Raw genomic sequence first — 21,764 nt, 5'->3', positions numbered from 1 at the left:
AGGGTAAAGAAGTTTTAAGTAAATAATTTTTCTCCTAAATGTAAATGCTCAAAGTACTTTCAACAAAGCACCTTAAACCAATACGAGGCATTTCAGTACAGTATTTGGAGTCAGAAAGAAACAAGATCCCAATGTGCCCAGTGACTACAGAAATGTAAATGCAAAAATCAAAATTGAAAGTGAATGCTGTGAAATAATGACCAGAGATATGACAAGATGCTCTCATACTTCTCTCCCAGGTACCCCTCACTCCCCCAGTTCCCTGGCTCCTCTGCAGAAGTGGGAGTGTATTATGGCAGAATACCACATATAACATCAGAATTATTTGATACATTGGTTGGGTCTGAATGACTTTTTTCCCCTTCCTTTTTAATTTGTTTTTGTTTTTTTGATGAGGCAATTGGGGTTAAGTGACTTGCCTAGGGTCACACAGCTAATAATTGTTAAGTGTCTGAGGCCGGATTTGAACTCAGGTCCTCCTGAATCCAGGGTCAGTGCTCTATCCACTGAGCCACCTAGCTGCCCCTCCCTTCCTTTTTTAAAATTTAAGTAATGATTTGTTGGAAGGGAATAAGGAAAAAATACAGCAGGAAATGTAGAAATAAAAAATATGAATAAAATTTATTATTTTTTAAAAAGCTCCTACCTTGTTTCAAATCCAGTTCTGCCAATGTCCGTGTCTGTGAAACAATGGGCAAAACCATTTTCCCTCTTTAGAACTCAATTTATTCCTCTATGAAAAAAAGAGGAATGCGCTAGATCCCTTCCTAGGTTCCTCTTTCAGTTCTAAATCTGATTCTATGTAATATTGATCTTTAAAAATGGAACCATTGATCTTTAAAAATGGAACATTAAGTATGGTTCCATTTTTAAAGATTAATATTACTACTGACACTTAAAAACTATCCAATATTGGTAAACAGAGTTCTTATTCAGATTGGTCTTCTTTCTTACTAATTAAATCAGGTTTTATGTCATTTTCTGATCATAAATCAGTTCACTTAGATTACCATCATTTGAAGTATTAGCCTAATTTACCAAAGGATGTAACTTCATGTAGTAACCTTTGTGCCAAAATAAAATTTATTATTAAACAAGTAAAATTAAAAAAAAAACTAGTTTTTTTTTAAATAACATCTTTAATTAAAGTTTTTGCAAAGGCAAAATATTAAACTTAAAATAGGTCTTAGTACATCAAAATACTAAGTTCTCTAATTGTATTCCAAGCATGGCCTTTGAAACATAATATCCTGTATATCACAGAAGAGCAACCTTGATCTGTAATTGTACAGAATGACTTTTACAAACATAATAAATATATTTACCCCCGTACACATAATAGTATGTACAACAGCAGTTGACAATTGTAGCTCAGAACAGCAAAAAAGGGTATTAGCCCCTCCCCAAGCAAAAAAATATTGTAGTCCATTGGTACACTGATACACACTGGACCAAAGATGTAAATAACCCAAAATAGTCCTCCCATAAAAAGCTCCTTTTGTTCCTCATAATAGGTATAGGCCAAAATAATTTTTAAAAGCCAGAGCAATTGACCAAAAGTAAATGAGAACAGCCTTATGAAAAAAAAAAACATAAATTTAAATATCACTTCCCTGACATAACAGTGGGATAATAATCAAAACTAAATAAATGTGTGTCTGTATGTCTTAATCCTATACTTAACCAATGAATTTGAAAATCTGAAATAGCTTAATTTGAAATTGGTGCAGGGGATAAAAGGGGCTTCTGCCAAAATAAAATAAAATAAAATGCCAATAAAAGTGTCAATTAAGATTGCACAATGACTCTTAAGCAATAAAAAAAAATCAGTGTGAAATCAATATGCAAATAAAGGAACTTTTTTCGAGTGGAAAAAATTACTAATTTTTTAAAGGGGGACTCCTATGGGAGTCTATTTGTCTGTTTTCCTATACTGGGATTATGAATATTTCCCCGATGGAAGTAGTTTATGGTGATATTATTGCTATTGGGTAATTCATAAAATACTGAGGGGAATCCACATCCCCCACCCCAACCCCCCTAAAAAAAGGCGAGAGAGAGAGAGAGAGAGAGAGAGAGAGAGAGAGAGAGAGAGAGAGAGAGAGAGAGAGAGAGAAGAAAAAGCCCAAACCTTGATTTTTCATTTTACACTCTAGCAAAGGAAAACATGTACACATCATGTTTTCATGTTGTTTTCTAACAGTGAATATTAGAACTATGCTCCTCAAAAAACACACTGTAAAATCACCATGTACTTTGAAATCATGATGTATTACGTAGAGGACTATGTCAATGTAGCCTATGATTTCAATGCAAGGGACAACATGGATGTAACATTAGGATGAAATTTAATTACTTAGCAATAACAAAAATTGAACATTAAAAATATAACAGTCCAATATAAAGTTCCTTATATGTCTATTCCCCTCAATAGCAGACATTTTACTTATTTGATTTTAGAAATTAATTGCACATTAAGAGTTTGTTAAGATACATTTGGAACTCCGCAAAAATTAAACGTGCTCTCAGGAATTCAAGTGGCCCAGATTATTCAAATGACCACCAACCAAGAATCTGTATACTGAAAGGCACAAATTTCTACACTTTATCCAGTTGCTATGCAAATGTTCATTAGAGCTGATGATTAATGTTAAAGATATTTCCCCGTTTTTTCAGGTTAAAAGGTGCTGTTACCATCTGTGCAAATCTAAACTTAACGCTTTTGAAACCTCTCACCTCCATAATATTAATACTGAACTATGTTTTCTACTTCAAATAAACAAGTTATATTAATTTTAAAACTCAAAGTGGGAATTCCTTGTCCTCTTCAAAGGAACGACAAATTCTATGGAACCTAATGAAATGGTCTGTTCAATTACAATGTTTAAAACCATGATTAAAATTCAAGTACGATAAAAGGTAAGCAAGCTACATTCTTACAGCAAATTGCTACAAAATAAAATTGAAAAGTTTGATTTAAAAGGAACACTTGAAGTAGCAATATGTAAGAGCACAATTTGGTAAGTCATTTTGTTTGACTGGCTTTCAAAAAACTTCACAGGTAATTAAAACAAAATCCCTCATTTGCCAAGCATGCCATAATTAATATGTAAGACACAGGTGCAAATACAAATGGTTATTAACCTGCTTCAAAAGAATCCAAAAATTACTTTGAAAGCAGTGGTTATTCATATCACAAAATATAGTATAGTGACAGGCCAGTTTATAATGCTGCTATATGAACAAAAAAGATATGTCTACCACAGAGGACCCAAGACATAAAAAAGAATAAGTATATTGTAACATGGGTTCCAGTAGTAAAAAATTGCTAAGTAGCTAAAAGGTTTCATTTGTTCAACTGTGTGCAGCATTGCTAAACTTTTCCAGGTAGATGATTAATTCCTTTTTTGGGTAAACAAACCTACTATTTGGCAGCTTTACTACCTGACAATTCAAAAGAAAAAAGTTAGGTAAGAACTAGTCTGCTTCCCCCACCCCACCCCAGCGTATAAATGACCTCCAAAAAAATTGCATGTGCTTTTAGCATAGTGGTAATTAAAAACAAACTTTTTTTTCCTAAAAAAAGAATAGATTACATCCCTAAATTAAGACAAATCAAAATAAAAATCATACTCAAAATCTTTACATCAAAACAGTACTTAATTATTATTAATGTGACTGGAAACCAACTTTATAATGAGGTTTACAACATATAAGCAAGGACAAGAGGGGCAGTAATTTGATTAGGCTCTCTGGTGAGTAGATAATTTTAGAGATCTAAGTGGTGTAAAAAAACCATATAATGGCTCATCACAGTTTTCTTCTTTGCAATATACTTTAAGGTTTTCATGTAAGCTACTGCTGCAAACATATTGAGAGGCAAGTAAAAGGAAGACTAAAATGGGAGAGGGAAAAGAAAAGCAGTTAATAAATATACAGGAGGTTAAATATACTTGGAATTTGTCAACCAAAACCATGACAATTATTTAATTATCCTTAAGGACAGGAACCAAGAATATGCCCTCTTAGTTTACTAGTGATATTAACTGTTCTTCTCCCAAATAGCTGATATAATAAACAGTGCTATAGCTACACTGTTCCTGAGCCTCTGGTAGGCCACTGAACTGCGACTGCTATCTGGCCCCAAACCCCACTGCTTTTCTTCCTGCTGAACAAACTGGAGTAGATGTTTTACGTTGCCCACCACTTGGTTTTAAAAGTAGGGCCATCATGTAAATGAGGACATTTATTTATATGTAAGGAAAAAAAGTTTTACCTAAAAGTCACTTGTCAAAAAAAAACTTGTTACCTTAAATTTGACAATTAGATTTTTGTTACTGAGTTTTGCTATTCTTTCCCAATAAGCATAAGAAACTTGTTTATAATAACTAAGTTGTTTAGTAAAATCAGTGTCCTCACCGTTATCTATAATAAATGCACTGAATATCTAAAAGCTTGGAGATTAAGTTCACCAAGGCAAATTTCAGCCTAATTATAGGAATAAATCAATATATTTGCACAGGTATATACAATTTCAATCAGATGGTACCCTTTGAAATAAAACTATTCCTGAGGAGCCAATTTGGCTTTAAAAGGGAGGAAAAGGATGAGGAATGGGAGACAGGCCCTCTTTAAGGAAATTAAACTTACCATTGTATTTCCTCTCAACTCCTATGAAATATTTTTTTAATTATACTGAACAGATTTTTAAAACTTAATTAAGATACATATAAAGTTTTAGGTTAAATAAAGATGTGGTCTCCAAAAATGAATTTAATTGGGAAGCAACGTAGTTTAACAAGATTGGGTCCAAATCCAACAAAGGACTTGGGTTCAGATTCCAGCATCTATAAAATGAGGTTCTAGTAAGATGACCTCTAAGGTCCCTTCCAGCTCTAAGTCTATGATACTATGGATATTATCACTGATTATATTCTTTTCTCCATTAAACAGATGCTGAGAAAAGGAAGGAGTAGGGATATAGAAGGAATATCACTGAGGGACAATGAATGGCAAGTAAAATTACTTAAGACCTATCAAATAGAATTTTAAATCTTCCTTATACAAGAGAATTTTAATTCAATACCATAATTCTTTCCCTTTTGTAAAAAGCCCCCACACAAATTTAATCAATATAATGACCACACACAAGAAGTTCCAAATCAGTCTATCAAAAGGGAAGAGTTCCTTCAATTTGTTCCAAGAAATAATTTCTGATTTAACAAGTTAGAGGGAGAAAGATGGCAACAAAGCCTTACATGCTAATTACTGGCTGTAGGTACCTGTATGCTGAAGTGATAATTATGGTATTCCTAACAAAAACTCAGCTCCAAACAACGCCAGGTGCTACAGTTCCATGGCTTGCCAGTCTGAAGTAGTGTCTACGTTGTCATGGTCAATCTTTGTTCCAGTAGCTTTGCTTCTACCATACTGTTCTGACATGCAGAAGTAAATTTTGGTTGAAATATATGTCCTAAGTTTTCAACCAGTCCAGCTTTAAGAATCCTTTTTTTTGTTGTTGATGTTTTTTTTTAATTTTTTAAAAAAAGGCAATTCTTCACCATTCAGCATCTCCAATGGCTTTGGAAAATACATAATCTCTTCCATTAAGATTCATAATTCCATCTTTGAGGTGAAACTTCCATTTGTTTTTACTTCTGTGGATCTAAACAAACAACAAAAAAAGATAAAAATAAGGGTAGAAAGAAATTAGATTTTTAAAATTCAGAAATAACATACTATAGTCCATTTGAAAAGTAAATTCATGATGAATTGTAATGAATAATCTAGGCCCCCAGAAAACTGATAATACATCTCTCCACTTTTCAGTATGTATGTATATGTGGGGTGCGGGGAGGGGGCTAGAGGATGAGACCATGCATGTAAAATGGTAGAATTACGTATATGCTGTCCAACATGGCCATTGTATTTGATTGGTTTTTTTGCTTAATGCTTTTTTTTCTTTTTTTAAAACAAGAAGGGGTGGGGGGGTGAGAGGGTTCTGACCGATTATTTTACCAGATGATGAGAGTGGAAAATAAAAGCAGCAAATCTAAAGCCAGTTGGTTCTGACTTTTTATAAGAATTTTAACGGAGTAGAAGTATAAATTTTAACAATTAAACTAAATCGATCTATGCTAAATCTGTTCCTCACTATACAATAACCCAGGAGCCACAATAAATACAAGTAATGTTTCACTACTTTAAAGGTTACAACATGCTTTCTTTACAACAATCCTGTGAGGCACTCTAATTTAAAGAAATGAAGCTCAGAGAGGTCAAGTGATTAACCTCCAGGCACAAATCTACTAAACATAAGCCAAGAGGGGGGGCAGTTAAAAAGAAGTTAGTGTTGTATAAAAACAAAAGCCAACAATAACTTTTTAAACAGTCAATTATGGTTCTTAAGGCTTTTAATTTATTGGTTAAACCTTAAGCAATCTACCAAAAGTATTATCTCATCCCTACAAATGCTTTATCATAAATGACCTTGCACACAGAAATAAGGGGTGTATGTGTGTCTCTCACCTGGATATAGAATAAATAAGGTTTCTATCTACTAGGTAGTCTTCAACAGTCTCATTTAGATGCATTTTATTAAATTCCTGCAAATTACAGCTACCTTCAAATTAACTCAAGAATAATTAGGATTAAAAAATAAAAGAGGGCACTTTACTTTTCTTCATCTTCTATAATTCAACAGAAAAGGAAAAGAAATGAAAAATCTAAAACCACTTAATTCTAACTTCTTTTTATTAAATTTTTTGATAGAACAGGAAGTAGAAATTTTAAAAATTAAACAGATCTCCCATTACCTATGCTACTTCAGTTCATTGTCACTATGCCTAACCTAAAAATCCCAAGAAATAAAAACAAGTCGTTTTTTTTGTTTGTTTGGTTTTGTTTGTTGGTTTGGTTTTTTAGGGGGCAATGAGGGGTAAGTGACTTGCCCAGGGTCACACAGCTAATAAGTGTCTAGTATCTGAGGTTGGATTTGAACTCAGGTTCTCCTGAATCCAGGGTCGGTGCTTTATCCACTGTGCCACCTAGCTGCCCCAAAACAAGTCACTTCTAACTCAAGTTTATAACACAATTTCTTTGCAACAACCCACTGAGGCACTACAACCTTCATTTAAAGAAATGGAAATGGAAGCTCAAAGAAGTCAGATGATTAGCCCTCAAGCATACATCTATTAAATAGGAGAGCCAGGTCCTGTGACTAAGTTTAGTGCTGTTCTGATAAAGCAAGTGTTCTTAACTTTTTTGCATGTGTCACTGCCTAATAGCCAACCTGGTGAAGCCTATGGACTCTCCCCATTCCTTCTTTCTCATAATAATGTCTTAAGGGCGACTAGGTGGCGCAGTGGATAAAGCACCGGCCCTGGAGTCAGGAGTACCTGAGTTCAAATCCATCCTCAGACACTTGACACTTAGTAGCTGTGTGACCCTGGGCAAGTCACTTAACCCCCCATTGCCCCACAAAAAAGTCTTAAATGCACAGAATAAAATACAGAAGATTACAAAGAAAACAAATTATGCTGAAATAGTTACAGTTCACATACCACAGAACTCCTACTATAGAGGCATCACAGGAAAAATAGGAATGGATTGGAGCCAAATAACCTGGTGTCTACTTTTGCTACTTATCTAACATCTCCACTGTAAATGCATGAAATGAACTAAGTGATCTTTAAGCTCCCTTCCAATTCTAAGTCCTATGATTTTCTACTAAACCATTTACCTTTCTTCTGCATCTTCAAAAATGTCACACATACCCCCAAAAGTCACCAAGTTCTATTCAGTTTTCTTTCAATATGTCCTTTATTCATTCCATTCCCCTTGTTGCCATCACACTACTTAAATGACTCCAAGCAACCTTCCTAACTAGCTGACTCTTTACAGGATACCCTTTTCAAGCCTAAAAAAAAAAAATGTTTTGGGGGGGGGGGCAGCTAAGTGGCGCAGTGGATAAGGTACCGGCCCTGAATTCAGAAGGACCCGAGTTCAAATCCGGCCTCAGACAACTAGACACTTACTAGCTATGTGATCCTGGGCAAGTCACTTAACCCTCATTGCCCTACCCCCCCCAAAATTACCAAAACAATTAAAAAAATAATAAATCTTTTTGTTCTGAATCCAAGTCAAAATTATATTAACATTGTAAAATATCCCCTTCCAACATGTCACTGTTGTGAAAAAAAGTCAATGGAAAATTGCTCCTTCCCTTTTTGAAACATAAATGTTCTTATAAGAAACTAACTCCTAGACATTTCTACTCACTGGGCCTAGAATTCTGCCCTTGAATTTCAGACTAATTTCCCTTCTACACAACAGTCTTTCAAATAGATATTCTCTATTAATATATCCTCTCATGTCAATTTTTTTTTTTTTGGTGAGGCAATTGGAGTTAAGTGACTTGCTCAGAGTCACATAGCTAGTGTTAAGTGTCTGAGGATGGATTTGAACTCAGGTCCTCCTGACTCCAGGGCTGGTGCTCTATCCACTGCGCCACCTAGCTGTCCCTCATGTCAATTTCTAATCCAGTTGTAGGTATATATGCATGTATATATTATATACACACATTTTCAGGCATAGTAACTGACACTGGTGAAAGTATCCTAAAATAAAGCAGAACAAAACATACTGAAATGATTGTCATACATCTAAATATTAGAGTTTGGTTTATCATCTACTTCTTTTGGGTGCCCTCTGGTGGAAAATCAGTGAAATGGCCAAAGAGAGGGGAGGCATAGACACATATACAGATATTTGCAGGTATAGTAACTGACACTTGTAAAAATACTAATTAACTTAAAGCAGAGCAAAATATACTGAAATGATTGTCATATACCTAAACATTAGAGACTTTTGACCTACTGTAATTCATTGAATATCTGAAAAGTATACTGGAATTAAGTGTTAAGAAGCATGGATCCTAGTCCTATCATTACCTACCTATATGATTAAGGGAAAATCACAACCTTTCTACGCCTGGAATGAGATGTTTACTCCAGACGACTTCTAAACTTTTTCAGTTGTACAGGTTTACTGACTTCTATAACACACAAGGCAAGAAAAGCAAGGGACAAGACCATAACAGAGCAGATTGTATTCTACAACTAATATCCTACACAAACCAAATGTTTGACATTAATTACAAATGAAGTCAAGAAAGTCTTTTTTAAAATCCCATAGAAAAAAGGGCAGCTAGGTGGCACAGTGATAGAGCACTGGCCCTGGATTCAGGAGGACCTGAGTTCAAATCTGGACTCAAACACTTGACACTTGCTAGCTGTGTGACCCTGGACAAGCCACTTAACCCTCATTGCCCCGCAAAACCAACAACAAAAAAACCCCAAAACCAAAAAAACCCAAAACCTAGGGATGCCTTCTAAGAATAATATTCTTAGTTGCATAGAATAAAATACATAGGACTACAAAAGTGATCTAGTCCAACCCCTTTATTTTATACTCATAAAGTCTAAGTGATGGGTAGTAAGCAGAACTAGAATTCAAACCTATTTCTTCTAAGTTCAAATCTAATACTTTATTACACCAAACTGACAATGCTTTTTCCATTCTGCAGGTGAGTTCGAGTTTTGTTTTTGATTCCGAAATTCACAATACCATGTACTTTGAAATGAGAAGAACTACGACCAGGACTGCTTTCACAGTCCTCTTTAAGTCCTCTACTATAGTCCTCACACCTCCTCAGTTCCCTTACCATCATCTCTTCCTTTTTACTGGTCACAGAGCAGTCATCTAAGTCACTTTAAAGTGTGCCAAGTTATTTTATATGCAGTATCTCATGTAAGCCTCATTACAGCCCTATGAGAGAGGTACTGTAGGCATTATTATTTCCATTTTGTGGATAGACAAAGACTGGCAAGATGAATTACCTGCCCATGGGTCACAGAGCTGCTAAATGTCAAAGGTGGGATCTGAATCTAGGACTTCTCCACTTGAAATCCAGCACTCTTTCCCCTAGGCCACATGGCCTTCTTGCTAGGGGTACTTCTCAATCAAGCTAATGACCACCCATCTGCTCCCCTGGATCCCATCCATTCCCTTTCACTTCCTCAAGGACCTTATCTTTATATTTCTCTTTCCCCACTACTTTCTTTTCACTTGCCTACAAACATAGTTCCTAATCCTTAAACATCTTTCCCTTGACCCTACCACTCCACCAAATATTGTTGATTTTTCCCATCATTGCTTCCCAGTGCCTAGTATATGACATGCACTAAATAAATATTTATTGTCTCTAGTTCCTCACTCTCCAAATTTCTCTCTCAAACCTTCCTACCCTCATCACTCTGAAACCATACTTGCAAAGATTAAAAAATACTTCAAAAGTAACATTCAATGGCTTCTGTAGTCTTCATACATGTTGATCTCTCAATACTATCTAAATCAATTGATAGCTCCTTCTGTATATCCTTACTCCATTAGCTTTAGGGACAGAAGAAGCATTCCAGTGCTTTTTCTATCTTGGATGCTGGCTCTTTAATCTTTTCTTGATCCATTAATGTACTCCCCAACAACTATCTTTTTCCTTTACACACACTCCACTATAGAAATCCCTTCTACTCCCAAGGTTTCATTTGTATGCAAATTAATTCCCAAATCATTCAGACCTGTATTTTTAACTATCTCCAAGGTATTTCCACCTGGAAGGTCTGGTAAGAACTTAAAAATTAGCAACAAAACTTAAGTCATCTTCTTTCTTCTTCAATATACTACTATTTTTTATCTATAGCAACAGTGGTTGCTCAATCTCCCATTACCTGAGGATATCTTTACACATAATACTTCCTCTTCTATCCAGTTAACTCAGTCTTTAATTTGTACTTCTACTAAATTTCCCTTGCCTTATACAGGCCCTCATTACTATCTGTTTATATTAATGCAATAACTATAGGTCTTTTTACTTTTATTCTCTTAAAAACAAATGGGTGAGCATTAGTAGTAGGAAGAAGGCAAGATGAGAAATTTCCGTACAAACAACCTCTAGTTTGTAAAACTCCTTACCTTATCATATTGGCACACAACAACATTCTCTGTATCAAATAGTTCCTGTCCTTCTTCATCACTCACATCATCCTCACTATTCAGGGGTTCCTAGAAAAGATACTTATATTAATTTATCATCAATCAATATTACTAGCATCAAATCCTACTAATACTCAGCAAACTGAAACTGAAAGTATACACATGAATATAATGGTAAAATAATTTACAACTTCTGATTTTAATTGCCAAAAGCAGCAATCTGGCAAACTAGGGAAAATTCTTGCATGCTAGATATTTTTGTTTCTCTCGGGTTTCTTTTCATTTTTTGAATGTTTTATCTATAGTAACCTAGTAAAACAATGCATTACCAATTGTCTGCTCTATCAAAGGAGTTACATATTTAGACTTACTCTATGAATTCAAGAGTTGAAATTGATATATTTTAACTACACCTGTAGGCATAAGTGTTACGATTTAGCTGCCATAAATCTTACTTTATATACTTCAATCATTGTGCAAATTTGTTGAATAGCACCCAAACTCTAAAGATTAAATGTCTTCACCTTAACTAGTTCAATCTCAATCCCACAGATCTATGACAAACTTAAAACAATAATATTAAGATAAAAGTTGCTCCCTAAGTAATCAGCACTTAAATATTGACCTTCCCAATAAGGTTATATACAGGCTATATAAAAAATATAAAATCTGTGCTCAAGTTTTTCATTTCCAAATTTTCTCCAGACTTACCTCTTCAACTTGTCCATCTTCTCCTCCATCTTTCTCTTTATCGTCTTCTTCTTCATCATCATAATCTTCCTCTTCATCTTCATCTTCTTCAGATGAAGTGTCCCCAGCCCCATCTACTTGTAGCACCAAAGGAGCTTGTGGCTGGGCAGGTTGCTGCTGTGGTTGCTGCTGACCAGTTGCAGTGATCTGTGCTTGTGCTGCAGTAGGAGCTGCCACTGTGGTAGGTATGACTTGTGTCTTGTTTCCTGTAAATAAGATCTGCTGAGGTTGTATGATGACACCTGTTGGTGGTGGTATCCCTCCAGGGATAGGAGCCAAAACCTGACACACAAGGAAATGGAATATTAAAGTCTCATTTGTATTTATTTCATCTATGCTAACTTGATCTACGACAAACTTACGCTCACCTCAGTTGGTTCCTCAATGCCACACAGAAATCTTTTAAATCATTTCTTCATACTCCCAAGACCCAAGCCTCCTCTGTACTTTTCCTATGGCCCCACAACCTTACCTCAACCCTTTTTATCTCAATGAATGACTAAGCCTACTTTACAGGAAAGATTCGAAACACAAATCAGAAACCACCTTATTGTCCTCCCTTCATACCATACAAAACACCCCTCTCCTCTCATTCTACTCTTTGGAGTCCATCAAGCATTGATTCATTCACAGATAAACAAACTCAATAGATACAAAATAAACACAACAGTTATTTGGCAGAGAGGACATTAACAACTAGTGTAAGGCACCTTGACGGAAGTGTATCTTCAGCTCTGAAGAGAGTCACAGATTATTACCAGAGGTAGAAGGAGGGAGGAAAAGAGAGCATTCCAGGCACAGGGGACAACAGCTAACACAAGGCATGGATGGAGGAAATGGCAAGTTAAAACACAAGGAATAGTAAGCGGACCAGTTTTGCTGGAATTTAGATAGAATACAGGAGGGAAAGTAATGTGGTAAAGATAGGCTGGAGATGATAAAGCGCTTTAAATACTAGAAATGCAAAAGAGGGATTCATATCTTAGTAAAACAATGAGAAGCCACAGAGGTTTTTTGAACATGGGAGTGATAAGGTCAGATCTGAACTTTAGGAATATCTATTTGCCAGCAATGTGGAAGATGGATTGAAAGGGAAGCAGCTGGATTCAGGAAGAGGCTATTTCAATAGTCAGGATGATGAGGGCCTATACTAAAATGGTTGTGGTGTGACTAAAAGGGAACAAGATATGGAACTGACCGAACCTGGCAACTGACTCGACATGGATTAGGCTAATGAGACTGAGCAGTTGAGAATGACTCCTAGGTGACTGAAAGAATTGTGGTCCATTCAAGCAGAAATGAGCAAGCTAGGAGGAGGACGGGTTTGGGAGGAAAAATAGAGTTATATTTTAGATATGTTGTCCCCTTCTTAGCAAAAGTAACTTTGGCCAATTGCACTCATGTTTTAATCTCTTCTGGTCTTCTCTGGGAGGTTGTGCCGTCTATCATTCCCATTTTTTTCCCTCTTGAATCTCTACCTCTCTACTGCTTTTTTTACCCGCTTTTTACAAACATACTAACTCCTTTATCCTAAGCAAACTTTCCTATCGTCTATCACCTCACGTTTAACAATTTTAACTATGACATTGTCCTCAGTTTTCTTCAGTGGTTGTTCTTCCTAGTTCCAAATGGATATTTCCCATGCCTATTCTCAGCTTTCTTTCCCGCCCCCCCCAACTATGTTTCCAAGATCATATCTACTTGCATAGTTTTGACCTAAAAGCACTCTTAAATTCAACTCCTAAATATTTATCTGCTGCCCCAAATTTGCCAAGCTCTATTCCCACAACAATAGAGTGAAGTTGACTCACCACCCAGGACATGTATTTAAACAAGATAGGGAAAACTCCAAATATTTCTCAGATATGACTAAGACCCACTTCTGGTGAGTGACTTGGGCACAAATGATAGCAACTAATGAAGAAGAGTGCTGTATTAAAAAGAGAGTCACCAAAACCAAAGAGAAATGCCACCAAGATGCTTCTTCCCATAAAATAATGTACCAGGGTCCAGGAAACAGGGCCTGAGGCCAATGCTAACTTGAATCTGGGTACTCTTCGGGGACAAAATGTAAAAAAATCCTAGACCTCGTAGTAGGTGACTGACCAAAGAAATTATGCCAATTCCCAGGAGATAGGCCTGAACCTAGCTTTAACTCTAGTCTAGGTTGCTTTAGGAGACAAGGCCTAAAGCCAATGACCTCCTGATGAATGACTGTGCAAGCCACGGGGATAAGGAAGACCAACCCACCACCCCCGCCCCAAAATAGACCAAAGCAACAGACTGCAGCAGTGAATGGGGCTTAGTCCCTACTCTGGATTCAATTCCTAGTCCTAACTCAAAGCTTCAAATGGAGACAGGACCTGACCCTAAGCAGCTACCTTGCCAAGGAAATAGAGTGGATTTTGTGATTTCCAACTACTTTTTGATTCCTAATTGTGATACTTAAAAGAGAACATAGTATTCCATATATGCAAAGACTATGGCAGAGGACACTGAGACTTTAACAACCTCCCTTCCTTTGGACGTTATGATTTTATTCATGCGGCTAAATATGTTTCCTTTTTCTAGCTACCACATCACATTGTTCAACAAACCAAGATTGCAGTTCACTAAATCCCTGGTATGCCTTTCATATGAAATGTTTTCAAACTAGGTTTCTCCTGTCCTTTGTTCTTGTTCAGTCATTTTTCAGTCACGTACAACTCTTTTTGATGCTATTTGGCGTTTTTGGTGTTTTCTTAGCAGAAATACTGGAGTCACTTGACATTTTCTTCTCCAGCTCATTTTACAAATGAGGAAAGAGAGGTAAACAAGATTAAGTGACTTGCCCAGGGTTACACAGCTAGTAAGTGTCAAAGGCTTGATTTGAACTTAAGAAGATGAGTCTTCCTAACTCTACTAGCTCTGGCACTCTATTCACTGCACCCTCTAGATGCCCTTCTCCTGTCCTATATTTACTACACACACACACACACACACACACACACACACACACACACACACACACCTCTACCTGTTAAAGACTTTACAATGATCCTTAATTATTTTTCATCATATTAAATTCAGCACATTATTCCATCCTGGTAAGATCTTTTTGGATATGATCTCAGTCAATGTTTTAACTATCATTCCTAGCTTCATGAACCTACAAATTTGATGAACATGCCATCTGATACTTTCATCCATATAACTGATAAAAAAAATATTACACAGCACAGAATTAGTTCTACTAGAGTGTCCTCATGACTGACACTAATGCATTCTTTCCTTTAATTACACCACTATTCTTCTAGTCACCAAAGCATGAAACTTGAAGTCATCATTGACTCTGTAAGCCTTTTGATTCATTTGTCATTTGCCAAATCTATCAACTGCTGAATACAGTAGAACCCATTCTTCTCTTATCTACATGGCTCCTTTTTTCACTTCTTTTTTCACTTTCTAAGAAATAGCTTCCTGACTGGTTTTTCTGTGCCATTGTCTCCCTTCTCCAAATCATTCTTCATACCACTGTTGTGAAATTTAAAATCACTTATTTTTAGCAAATAAGATTTGTCTCCTTTTATTAAGCAACTGACCAGTGGGCAGAGTGGAAAAAAGCACTTTCTTTGTGAGGTAGTTTCCCTCAATGAATTAAAAGGGTGTGTGTGTGTGTGTAAGTTTATATTCTAATGGGAAGGATGAAAAGTACCTATAGAGGACAAATTTGAAGCAAATAAATACAAATATATAGTAAGCAATTAAATATAAGGTACTTTGGGAAAGGGAGGGCACTAGCAATTGAGGGAGATGAGGAAACATTTCATGAAGATAGTACTTGAGCTATGTCTTGAAGAGTTTTTTAAAAACAAAATAAACAGCCCCCAAATCAAATCAACCGTCTATGTACATGCATACTTCATTCACATCTTCAATAGAGAAGATATTTTAACACTACAGGACTAGAAAAAATACTAGCTTTAACAGATCACTGTTGAGCATAATTGTACAAATATTTCACAATTCTATCGATAACCTATGATCTAAAAACTTGTAGTTTTAACTTGTTTTACAAAACCAAACAAAAAAATGCAGAAGAAAGAAATATGACAAATTATAACAAGTAATTCAAGCAGATGAAGTTGTAAATAATTTGAAATTAGCAAAGTCAAAACCTTGAAATGATAAAACATGCTTGTTATTAGCTGGAATTAAGTGCAATACAGGCATAGGGGATGACCAGTGTAAAGACATGGAGAGAGGAGATGGTGTGCTGTATGTGAGGAAGAGAGAGGAGGGGGAGTAATGCCCAATGAAGATAGAATAATAGGTTGGAGCCATATTCATATTGTGTAAGGCTTTAAAAGTAAAACTGAAGGGTTTATAATGTATCCTAGAGGCAATAGGAAGCCAGTGGATTTAGATAATGAAGGGAGCCAGAAGTCTGAGCTTGAGGAAAACTACTTTGGCAGCAATGGTGGCAGTAGGATGGACAGTAGGCTGGACTAGAGTGGTGAGAAGACTTGAAGCAGGGAGACCAATTGGGTGTTTGCTACTGTGACAATTGGAGTGACACCCCCTGCTGGAGAGATACTGTAAGAAAGCTCCACCATGAGGAGGTGTCTGAGGGCAAGCCATGTGGCTTGGAAGGTCAGTTCCTTGGCATCAGGAAGTGACATTTGATGTTTCCGGTTTAGACAGGAGGCTTGTGGAGAAGGGGTGAGGCTCTCTCGTGGGGAGTGGAGCTAGAAATGCTGGCTCCCTGAGGTAGAAAGCTGTAGGCAGCTAGGCCTCTTTCTCTCTCTTCACCAAATTCTTATGCTCCTTAATAAATGCTTAAAAGTCTAAACTCTTGCTAAAACTTCTAATTTATTGGCAACCACTCATTAGATTTTTAGAGAGTATAGCTAGAATTTTAGACACATTACAGAAACCAACCATTCACTGCAATAATCTAGGCAAGAAGTAATGAGATCATACAATTTGAAGAAACCAAGGTACTTCAAAAGCAAGGGTACTTCGAGCCACAGGAAAAGAACAATTTGAAAATGGAAGCAGTTCATCTGGCCAATATATTATCAAGTTCTTTTCCTAATACAGGTTCTAGTACAACTCTACTCAAACTGAATTATTTCCAATTCTGGCATGCCTTCTCACTTTTATGGACATTTGCCCATATACCTGGACCAGACTCTCTTAACCTTCTCATCATGTGAATCTTCTTCTATATTAAAGGATCAACTCAGGGACTACCTTCTCTGAAATTTTCCAAGATCTCAATTAGTAGTGATTTCTTCCTCTATGAACCTCACACACCAATGTTTAATCTTTTCCAAGTATTTACGTCCATTTCTTCTTTCTCCAACATTCTTTTTTTTTTTTTGAGGGGGCAATAAGGGTTAAGTGACTTGCCCAGAGTAACACAGCTAATAAGTGTCAAGTGTCTGAGGCCGAATTTGTACTCAGGTCCTCCTGAATCCAGAGCTGGTGCTCTATCCATTGCACCACCTAGCTGCCCCCTCTCACATTCTTTATCTTTGTATTCACAACACCTAGCACAATCCCCTGAACAGAGATGGCAGTTAATATTTATTTGAATTGAATATTAAGTGTTTCTGAAACAAGACTTTCAGTGTGTTTCAGTAGACAGGAAGATTTTCATGTCAAGTTACAAGTACCAGTTTTCTTTATGAAAAGTAATCTTTTTCTACAGAAGCTGAAATTTTAATCTGAAGAAAAAAAAGAAAGTCATGAGGCTCTCAGTTTCCTTTCTGCCACTGAGGATCCCACCCTTTCATTTAATACCTTTGATGGAGAAATACTAGACAGACCATGGGAAAGGATTTCTGAACACCTGGCAAGCTAGTCCCGCCTCTGCTACAACTACCTAGTTTTACTTAGGCAAGGTCTCTGGCAGAACAGGCCACAGTATTTTTATATGTCAAATGAGGTTGGGTGGCTGAGATAATCTTTAAATTCTGATACCAGTGAAAATTAACACCACCTGTAGGTGCTACATACATACACAATATTCCTTATTATTAAAGATTCTTTTACCTGTTGTATAACAGGAGCTTGTACTCCCCCAGGCTGCATCTGTGGTATAACCTGCTGCTGCAAAACCACTGACTGCTGTGGTTGAAGAATGTACTGGGCACCACTGGCAGTCCTGACTACCTGTAGAATCTGACCTATAACAACAACAAAAAATTATGCAAGTTACCTTTTAAGTAATGATTTCTATAGCATGTCACAAGTTGAACTTTACTGAAAAGCTCTCAGAACATACTAGCCAATAATATGCCTAAAAATTGAATTCAGTGCTATCATCTATACTTAATATGCCTTTTCACACTCTTCTCTTATATTTTTTCCCTTCTCTACTTTTGTCCAAATACCAAATTCCAGTTAAAGTGATGCTTTAAACACTACACTTTCTATTGTTTTCATCTTTTTTGCTGCCCTCCAACAGGACTTTTATTAAGAGTGTGTGCAATTTGATTACAGGATCCAAACTGCTGACTGAAATACATAAGCATCTGATTCTACTAGTTAGTTGTTAAGAAACAATCTAGAGTAAGGAGGAAACTGGACTTTAAAATCCTACCTCTGCTATTTGTCACTGAACTCCTACAAGCCTCAGTTTCCTCATCTGAAAATTGAGGAAGCTGGACTAGGTGATGTCTAAATCAGGGTTCTTAACCTAGCGTCTTTGAACTTTAAAATGTATGCATGTATGTGTGTGTTCATATATACAATGTATATATAATTACATGTGTATATACAATGTATATATATGATATATACAATTATAACCAATTACTTGAAATGCCATTTTATGTATATATGCATGTACATACACATGCATATACAAAGGTATATATTCTATATCCATATGCATATGTATTTCATGTATAGATGTGGATATAGATATATGAAAACTGCATTTCAATATAATTGGTTTTCTTTGTAAAACTCTTATTTTATGAACCCCCTGCTCTAAAATCCTATGATCCTACTTGTATTACATTAGAACAGAGGTTGAAAAGCTTCTCAATCTAGTCTCAGACTTATCTTTTCAAATGCATGAAACAGACTACCAGAGGGCTGAGTGGAATGACTTCTTAATTCAAAATGAAATCCTAGTAGCCTAACAGGATGATAACTAAGTGAGTCCTTCTTCCTAAACAAAGTAAATTAACAGCAAAATCAAAATGGCAAGACTATTGAAAATGCTTACAAGAGAAAACTTAAAGAACTTTACAAACAGACCTGTGCATTACATAAACACATGAGGTTATATTTATTTTAGCAGACTGGTGATTCCATTGCTCAGGAATTCCTGACAAGGAATCTCCTCTGACTAGAGTAGATTTGGCAGCTATTCTGTATCTCATAGTCTTACTGATTTGTCTGGTGTGTGAGGTTAAATGACTTCACATAGTCAGTACTATATGTACCAGAGGTCGGATTTGAACCCAGGTTTTTCTGACAGATGATGTCTACTCTATGCTGCCTCTTGAATGGCATACTAAACTATCAGTGTTTTTTCCTTAAAGCAAAGCAGCAAAGAATATGATCCTTTTGTTACACCCTAAATGTGCCATTAGTTTTGAAGAAGATGTCATCTGCAAGGACATACCTTTAAATATCAAAGATTATTATTCTATTTGACCAAATTAAAAACCCTATCCTATACTTTGTACTTTGCCTTACCTTGATTAAAAAGTCTGTTTCTTAAATACTAAAAAATCAAGCAACAAGTATTTATTAATAGCTTCTTATGTATAATATTAATATAATAACAATAGCTGTCATTTATATAGCACTTCAGGGTTTGCAAAGCACTTTACAAATATTATCTCATTTGTTCCTCACAACACCCCTGGAAGGGGTATATACAATTATTATCTTCATTTTATGAATGAGTATACTGAACAAGGAGATTATTATTAAATGACTTGAACTCTGGTCTTCCTGACTCCAGATCCAGTATTTAATTTGCTGTGCCATCGAGCTGACTATATGCCAGGCAAAATGCAAGAAGGCCTTAACCTGGGTTAGAAAGAATTTTAATTTCTAGGAGATGCTTCCAATGCTTAGAAATATATACACATGTAATTTTACATATGCATATTTATATAAATTGTCTCTTACACTGATTAAATAAACAGTTTTCCCTTTCACACTATTTAAGCAAGGTAAATAATAAGTAATAATACTGAACATGGTAGACTATGAATTACATATATAAAACAAAGTAAAACATTAAGATCTAAACAACTAAGTGTTCAGCTCTTAGTACTCAATACTACTGTATACATTCTTCTCTGTTATTTCCATGAACAGAGTTCATATTGAGAAATAATGAAATGTTACAGTGAAAGCACAAAATAGACACTAAAAGCTCACAATTATTCTTATTCTCCTAATTATACAAAAACATAAATTCATCAATCAAGAGTAGGTGTAATTTTTGAGATGTCAAATAGGCCTATCATTTTGAATTACCTGAATTACCTGAATTAGTTATTATCTGCTGAACAGGAGTAACGCCAGCAGGCAGTGCCAAGGTAGCAGCAGTGGCAGCAGCACTCTGGGGGGAGGAGGTAAAAATAAAATCAGGTCTCAAATTGTAAATACTGAACCAACAAAAGAAAAATCCGTTCCAAACAAGAAATAAAAATGGGAGAAAACGGACAAAGTTAAATATATCTGGAAGATTATTTCTGGAAGAAAAGCAAGTTTATTTTGAGAATGATAGGCAAAGGGACAGCTAGGTGGCACAGTGGATAGAGCACTGACTCTGGAGTCAGGAGGACCTGAGTTCAAATCTGACCTCAGACACTTAACACTTACTAGCTGTGTGACCCTGGGCAAGTAACTTAACCCCAATTGCCTCAACAAAAAAAACACACAAAAAACCAAAAAAAACCCCACACACATCTAGATTTCCCTTTCCTGGGTATAGGTGCTAATACCCTTTCATTCACTTACAACCAAAAGGATGGAAAGGGGAAGGAGAAAGGACAAAAGGCTAGAACAGTAGTTATAGCTCACCTTGGTTCAGCAAATATTTTAAAAAGATTTTAGTACCTGTATGTCAATATAATCAGTTTCTTGTAATTATATGCATTTCTGAAAAAAGTCCACTGACAAAGGGAGTTCATAACACAAAAAAAGTTAAAAAAGGAAATTATGTACATTTGGGAATGATTGTCTTGGTAAATTTAACTGAGCTGTGAAAAGCAAATGACTGAGGAGAGATGCATGCAGCACAATCAAGGTAAACTACAAGTAGTTAGTAGTTAGCACTATGGAATACAACAAAACAACCTGGTTGCTATCAAAAAGAGCATGATCTACAAAGAAAATAGGTAGTTGGGTCTTTGATTTACAAGAATAAGACAGGTGTTTTATTTTGGTTTTGTGTTGTAACAATTGGAATGACGCCACCTGCTGGAGACTTACTGTAGAAGAGTTCTGCCCATGAAGCGAAGGTCTTTGAGGGCAAGACCGGGCGTCAGGAAGTGACGCGGGCTAGTGGGAGGAGGAAGGAAGAGACTGGCGCTCTCTCTCGGGCTCTTTCCTCTGGACTCTGGTGGAGAAGGGAGCTAGAAATGTGCTCTCCCTTTAATAGATAGGAATCTAGGCCTTTCTCTCTCTCTTTACCAAATTCTTATTCTCCTTAATAAATGCTTAAAAGTCTAACTCTTGCTAAAGCTTATAATTTATTGGCGACCACTCATTAGATATTTTAGACAAACGAGCTAGAATTTTAACCCTTAACAGTGTTGTTGTTTTTTTCTTTTTGCAGGGCAAGGAGGGTTAAGTGACTTGCCCAGGGTCACACAGCTAGTTAAGTGTCAAGTGCCTCAGGCTAGATTTGAACTCAGGTCCTCCTGAAGCCAAGGCCAGTGCTTTATCCACCGCACCACCTAGCTGCCCAAGACATGTGTTTATAACTCAAGGAGTGCCTA

General features: G+C 36.2%; 1 protein-coding gene across 3 annotated transcripts in view; it reads right to left on the bottom strand.

Moving 5' to 3' along the window:
- Window positions 1-2,331: 2,331 nt before the first annotated feature.
- The window catches only part of GTF2A1 (general transcription factor IIA subunit 1), a 42,340-nt gene continuing 22,907 nt past the window's right edge, over window positions 2,332-21,764 (bottom strand). For 2 of the 3 annotated variants that reach the window (XM_043984533.1, XM_043984531.1), the window contains exons 5-9: window positions 20,296-20,380; window positions 17,842-17,975; window positions 11,764-12,084; window positions 11,032-11,121; window positions 2,332-5,665 (exon numbers count right to left, since the gene is read on the bottom strand). In XM_043984533.1, coding sequence (XP_043840468.1) covers window positions 5,558-5,665; window positions 11,032-11,121; window positions 11,764-12,084; window positions 17,842-17,975; window positions 20,296-20,380 — 738 coding nt within the window. In that variant the 3' untranslated portion in view covers window positions 2,332-5,557. The remainder of the gene's footprint in view (window positions 5,666-11,031; window positions 11,122-11,763; window positions 12,085-17,841; window positions 17,976-20,295; window positions 20,381-21,764) is intronic. The other variant, XM_043984534.1, reaches the window with a different exon arrangement.

Source organism: Dromiciops gliroides, chromosome 2 (assembly GCF_019393635.1).
Source record: "Dromiciops gliroides isolate mDroGli1 chromosome 2, mDroGli1.pri, whole genome shotgun sequence".
Lineage (NCBI taxonomy): Eukaryota > Metazoa > Chordata > Mammalia > Microbiotheria > Microbiotheriidae > Dromiciops > Dromiciops gliroides.
The sequence above is the reverse complement of the archived record's forward strand: the minus strand, read 5'-3'. Positions and strand labels throughout refer to the sequence as shown.